The sequence below is a fragment of the Coffea eugenioides genome, unplaced genomic scaffold (genome assembly GCF_003713205.1).
Source record: "Coffea eugenioides isolate CCC68of unplaced genomic scaffold, Ceug_1.0 ScVebR1_2964;HRSCAF=4091, whole genome shotgun sequence".
NCBI classification, from domain to species: Eukaryota; Viridiplantae; Streptophyta; class Magnoliopsida; order Gentianales; family Rubiaceae; genus Coffea; species Coffea eugenioides.
In genome coordinates, this window is record NW_020863497.1 from 17096 (window position 1) to 23920 (window position 6825).

At 41.2% G+C, this 6825-nt stretch overlaps 1 protein-coding gene across 1 annotated transcript; it reads right to left on the bottom strand.

Moving 5' to 3' along the window:
• Positions 1-5780: 5780 nt before the first annotated feature.
• Positions 5781-6165, bottom strand: LOC113757322 (the record flags this gene model as incomplete). Its single annotated transcript, XM_027300677.1, has 1 exon — positions 5781-6165. A coding segment is annotated over exon 1 (385 nt), but the record flags the coding sequence as incomplete, so codon positions are not given.
• Between the last annotated feature and the right edge of the window lie 660 nt (positions 6166-6825).

Genomic DNA, 6825 nt, shown 5'->3' on the forward strand with positions numbered 1-6825 from the left:
CCGGACTGTGGGATTTGATTTGATTTGATTTGATTTAAACGTTAAGCAATTGAGGGATAAAACCTATAGCTGCTTCGCGTGGTCTCTGCGCAGAGTGAGTCTGGATGAAGTGGCGAATAAGTATGAAGGACTAAGTGTTCGTTCGAGCATAAGTTATGGATCATAGATGTTATAGGTTTTAAATCTTTCTCATGGTATCTGAGGACCATAGATAGGTACGTCAGGTAGGAATTTCGATTGTAGATAGTTTACTCTTGGGACTGCAGCTCGAGATGTGAATTATCTTATCTCGGATTCTTGTGCCTGAGTACTCCAGAGTTGAGGCGCTGCTAAGTACTTGAGACTAGCATTTTGGGAACATGAACAGGCTTTGTCTGGCTAGAGTAAGTACAAGATATCAACGGGCACCTTGGGAAGTGGAGTAAGAAACCGGACGAGGGTGATTTTCACTGAGCGTGGGACGATAAGTCGCGTTTCTTTCATTTTGCCCTTATATTGTCCCTACATGTCATTTACTTGTGGTATGTGAATACCTACATATATAGTACCTGCAGCTCTTGACTTTGTCTAACTTGAAATGTCCCTTGGTGTATATGATGCATTATATTGTGTATATGTTGGCGTGACTTGTATATATATGTATACATTTTGATCTTTTGATTATTTTGAGTATTCCAACCCTTTAGTTCGTTGATTGGAATTTCGAGGACGAAATTCTTTTAAGGAGGGGAGATTGTGAGGCCCCAGTCCGTTCGTAAGCTGATATGAGGGTTATTCGTTAATCGGTGGGGTGGTTTCGGGTTTTTATCGCCCGCCTTTTCTACATTTTTCTTTATTGGAAATTTCCCCAGATAATTTTTCTGAGTAAATATAGGTTTTAGATGAGTTTTCAAGTATCGGTTAGGTTTTGAGAAATTAAGAACGTATATCGGACGTGGGACCCACTAGTGCGAAAAGTTCGGAAAAATTCGGCCAATAAGGTTAAGTTTCGGATACTGTGTAAAATTTATCGGGTGTTAAGAGATAAGTAGAGGTTGTGATGTGATTGTTGAGAGAGAGAATAAAAGGATAGAGATGCTTTAAATAGAGTGACAAGTGTCACTATCTCATTGGTTGGACTTGTTAGACAATTATTGACTTTTTTGACTTTTTTACCATTTAGTTAAATATCTCACAAAAAAAATTACAAAAATTCACTCTTTTCTTCTCCTCCATGGCCGGCTCTCTCATGAGCAAAGAAGAAAGAAAACTCTTCCCATTTCTAGCTTCCATCTAGCTCAAATCTTCCAAAACAATCACATAAACTTGGTTCTACTCCATAAAATCTCTTCATTAGGTGATAGTTAGTAGTTTGGTGAAGTGTTTGGAGAAGCTAAGGTGTCAAGCAACTCTCTCTCTCTTTTTTTACTAGGTGAGTAGTGAATGAACCTTCTCCTTTATCTAATGAAGCTTAATTGATGCCTAGTGATAGTTCAAGTGATGACTTTTGTGGTTTATTTCTTGTTTTTGGATGAATTGATGAAGTTTCAATTTATTGATGAATTTTCTGGTTTAATTGTGATCATGATGTTGTGGTTATCTATGATGGTTGGAAATGATGTGTAATAACTCTAGTAGGTGTAAATGATTGATAATTGCAATCAATTTCTGTTTTGGAAGAAATTCTGGAAAATTAGGGTTCTTGGTTCTTCATTCTGTCCGAAATTTTTGGTCCTAGATAGATGCCGAATTGGCCTTTTCTTAAAACATGAAAGTTGTAGGTATTGATGTGTTTGAGGTGCCTGTAAAATTTCAGATCATTTGGAGTAGTTTAGAGTGAGAAATCTCGATTTTACTGTTGCTGTTCTGGGTTCATCAGGATGTTAGAACTGCGTCTGAAATGGATTGTTTTGACTGGAATTGTTTTGGATTTGGGTGTTGAGGTCTTCTGATGAAATGTAGCTTAATGTCTTAGCTACCATATGCCTTTGGAATTTCTGCATTTGGACCTGTTTAGACTGAGTTGTACTGATTACAGCATAGTGTAATTTGTAAACCTGTAATCACGGTTCTGGTTTGTTATTTGGCATATTTGACTTAGTTGTACTGGGATTTGGACTGAGTGGCCTTCTTCAACATTGTAGCCCCTTAAGTTATAAATCTTTCTGTAAAGTTTCAGCTCAAACGGAGTAGTGCATTATGAGTTATAGACAGAACACTCAGGCCTGTTTTTAGACATTAGTTTGGGTACGTTTGGAATTTCAGCTTCTGACCGAGGGGTTTTCGTTTTGATTCCGTACGATCTGGGTGTCAACCCCTTCATAAGAAATGTAGTTATTTGTGTCAGCTTTGAAACGGTGTCTCGCTCACCTTGATCTGATATGTCTAGCCTAACTTTTGATCAAGACGGTTTGAGATGGCCGATTTGGCAGTTTCCGTTTGCCGTTCCGCGCGAGTGCGTGCGCCCTTTTGCCGATTCCGCACTTACGTGTGCCGATTTTTGCCGTTTTGCTTGTTTTGGATCTGTTTGTAGCCGTTTGTGATATATTGTGGCACAATCTTCAATTTCAGACGTTGGTGAGCTAGGTGGAACCGGTGGGGCCTAGTAGCTACTCCTCGCGGCACGAATTTCGTACTTTTGCTCTTTTGTTCGTTGTGTAAGTATTCAGGCCGCTCTTACGTGTTAGTTGCTTATGTGTTTCGATTTGTGTGAAATGGGTACTTAGGCGAGGGTGTACTTTATCGCACTCGACCTAAACCCTAATTTACGTACATAATTGTACATGACATATGTATATGAATCATTTTGGAACTAAACCCCTTGAGCTTGTGGCTCGGGGTGACTTTTGAATAATTTTGTGACGTTTGTGAGTTTGGGGCCTGATCTCATGACCTAGATGGACTATTCGAGCCGGTTAGGGCTTGGTCGAAGTCAGTCCAACTTAGTCTGAGGTCACCAAGTTTGTGAATCCGGTTCACCGAGACTGTGACCCGAGTTTGTGACTCAAGCTCAAGTTTGTGATTTCGTTCGCTCGGGCAAGTTTGTGAGGTGACTGGCCAGTGAGGGTGATAAGGTGTCGGTGGGTGTACAAGTGAAGTTCTACGGACCATTAGTTGAGGTCGACGGAGTGTCGGCAGGAGATCATACCTGGCACATGAATTGGCTTTGGAGCCACCTGTATCCTTATTATGTGATGTTACTTTTCTGCTTTTGCTTTACTCCTACTGTGTAAATGTGGTTACTTGAAATTTACGTTTTACCCTGTTTACTTACTAAGCTTCTAACTTACCCCGTTTCCTTTGTTTTCCTTAGCAGGGGACGACGCGGGGAACTTTGGGACTCTGCCGTTAGTATAGTTAGGTCTCGTTTGTAATAGTTGGACAGTTAGGATGTTTGTTTTTGTTTTGGTGGTTTGTATAAGGACCCTCCTTAGGGTCTACCTTTTACTGGTTATTGTTATAGTATATTAGAGAGGTTTGACTGGATGCTTTTGAAGATGTAAATAGAAATTTTGTGGTTGTATATATTATGAATCGTGTTCTTGTGGTTTAATATAGTTTTATTAGCTTTAAGTTTTGAGTCCTGGCGCGAGCTAGGCAGGCGGCCCGCCGATACCCTTGGGTTCGCCCTTGGGAGAAGTGGGGCCGTGACATCTCCAATATTCCAAGCTTATTGTGCTACTACGCGGATAAAATCTCCAAGTACTATTCACTATTTTTACTAAACGCGCTCCAGGAAATTAATTTTTAGAACGAGTCATTTTAAAAATATAACGAAGTTATGTTACCATGTATTTAGGTCTAATAAGACTAGAAAATATTTCTCGTGGCAAAAATCCAATTAAATAATTTATTAAGCCATAAATTAGGCATAAAATAATAGTTTTTACGAGTCCTCACATCCTCTCCCCCTTAAGAAAATTTCGTCCTCGAAATTTACCTTGGTTGATGAACAAGTCTGGATACTTCTCTCTGATTGTCTCCTCAACTTCCCATGTTGCTTCCTCTACTCCATGGTTCCTCCATAGAACTTTCACTAGTGGTATCTGTTTGTTCCTCAGTTCCTTCACCTTTCGATCCAAAAGTTTTACCGGTCTCTCCTCATAGGTCAGGGTTTCATCGATCTCAATACTCTCCGGTTGTAAAACATGAGAGGGGTCTGGATGATATTTCTTAAGCATGGACACATGAAACACGTTATGAATACGAGATAAGCTCGGTGGTAATTCCAACTTATAGGCTACATTCCCAATTCGTTGAATGATCTTATATGGTCCTACAAACCTTGGTTGTAGTTTCTTCCCTTTTCCTGACATCAAGCTTGCTTTTAAAGGCGTAATCTTGAGAAATACCACATCTCCAACAGTGAACTCCAAATCCTTTCTCCGATTGTCGGCATAACTTTTTTGTCTACTCTGAGCGGTTTGAATCCTTTGCCGTACCAATTTTACCTTTTCATTAGCCTCCTCAATCCAAGATACGGTAGTCGGGTCTAAAATTTTTCGTTCACCTACTTCATCCCAACAAATTGGGGATCTACACTTCCGACCATAAAGTGCTTCGTATGGAGCCATTTGAATAGAAGAATGGAAACTATTGTTATAGGCAAATTCCACTAAAGTCAAAAACTTACTCCAACTCTCTCCAAAATCCAGCACACAAGTCCTTATCATGTCCTCAAGATTTGTAAAACAATTCTCAAATGTTTCTCATGATCCTTCGTATTCTTAGAATACACCAAAATATCATCAATGAAGATCACCACAAATTGATCCAAGTAAGGCTTAAAAACCCTATGCATTAAATCCATGAAAGCGGCAGGTGCATTGGTTAACCCAAAAGGCATTACTGCAAACTCGAAGTGCCCATACCTCGAGTTAAAAGCAGTCTTAGGTATGTCCTTCTCTAAAATCCTCAATTGATAGTAACCTTGCCTTAGATCCAACTTTGAAAACACTACCGCCCCTTGCAGTTGGTCAAACAGTTCATCAATGTGGGGTAGTGGGTATTTATTCTTAATCGTAACATCATTTAAGCCTCGATAATCTATACATAACCTCAAACTCCCATCTTTCTTCTTTACAAACAAAACTGGGGCTCCCCACGGGGAATCACTCTCTCGTATAAAACCCCGTGCCAACAAATCCTGTAATTGTAACTTCAACTCTTTCAACTCAGCTGGAGCCATCCTATATGGTGTCCTTGAGATAGGTGCCGATCCCGGAGTTACATCAATTTTAAAAGCTATTTCCCGTTCCGGGGGTAAAGACTCCAATTCTTCAGGAAAAACATCGGAAAATTCTTTCACTACCGGTGTGTCCTCCAGATTCACCTTATCGCTAAGGGTATTAATAAGAAAAGCCAAATATCCTTGAGCTCCCTTATTCAACAATTTCCTAGCCCGAATTCCCGAAATCAGTGCAGATGAGGTAACTTACCCCTCACATCCAATTTTAGGGTTGCCTCCCCTGGAATACACAATTCTACAATTTTCGTCCTACAATTCAGTTGGGCATTATAACGGGCTAATCAATCCATTCCTAGGATCACATCATATCCTTTAATTGCTAGGCCTATCAAATCGGCCAGCAATTTTCTTTCCTTCACGCAGATTTCACTATTCTTATACACCAGATTAGCAATTAAACTTTTGTCCCCAGTAGGTGTTTTAACCTCCAAGTCATATGGTAACTTAATTGGCTTCAAGTCTATTCCACTCATGAAATCAGGGTTTACAAAAGAGTGTGTTGCACCCGGATCAATTAAAACCCTAGCTAGGCGGTGAAAGATTGGAATTGTACCTTCAACCACCTCGGTCGCCTCTGGAACTTGTGGATAGTCCAATGCGTAGACCCTAGCCGGTACCTTCGGTCGACTCCCTCCGGCACTGGTCTGCTTAGAGGTTGATTTTTCAGGCCTCTGCAGGCTTCCCCCTGTCTTCGACGATTTCGGACAATTTGCGATTTGATGCTCAGTGCTCCCACACAGTAAGCATTTTCCCAACTTTCTCCAGCAATCGTTCTCAGAGTGGTTGGATTTACCACAATACCCACATGTAACTTGAGGGGTCACAGTCGATCCAACAGATGGTGCCCCCCTAACTTGAGTCGTCCCGCTACGACCTCCCCTAGATAGGGCTCCCCTAGAAGCTCCCGTAGTCCTCGTTCCACCTTCTCCTCTTCCCATTTTAGAAGGGTGTGCATTCTTACTAGTCTGCCCAGAAGTGCGACTAGGAAAATTCCTTTTTCTGTTGTGGAAATCCCTCACTTGAGATCTTGCATTCTCAACCCTTTGCGCTTTCTCTAAAGCCTCAGTAAAGGTAGAGATTTGGGCTGCAGCCAGGCCCTCCTGAAGTTCCACATTAAGTCCCTGTACAAACCTCCTAATCCTCCTCCGATCATTGGCTACTAACTCAGGAGCGTATTTGGAAAGTTTAGTGAACTTCCCCTCATACTCTGCTACAGTAAGGGTTCCCTGTTTTAGCTTAATAAATTCGTCCTCCTTTTTCTCTTGGATTAAGGGCGGAAGAAACTTTTCATTAAACTCCCTTGTGAAATTCTCCCAAGTCCAAGGGGTTCGAGCCCTTTCCCATTTTCCTTTTATCAAATCCCACCAAGCACGGGCCACTCCCTCAAATTGGAAAGCAGCAAAATTCACTCGTCTATCCTCAGTGTAGTCTAGAGCGGCGAATATATTGGTCATCCTATCTAACCAATTCTCCGCTACTTCAGGGTCAGGTTCACCCATAAACTTAGGCGGGTTAAACTTTAAGAATCTTTCCAGGGCTCTATCCTCTCCTCTATCCTGGCCCCCAGGTTGGTTAAATGGTCCAGGACCCTGTCTCTC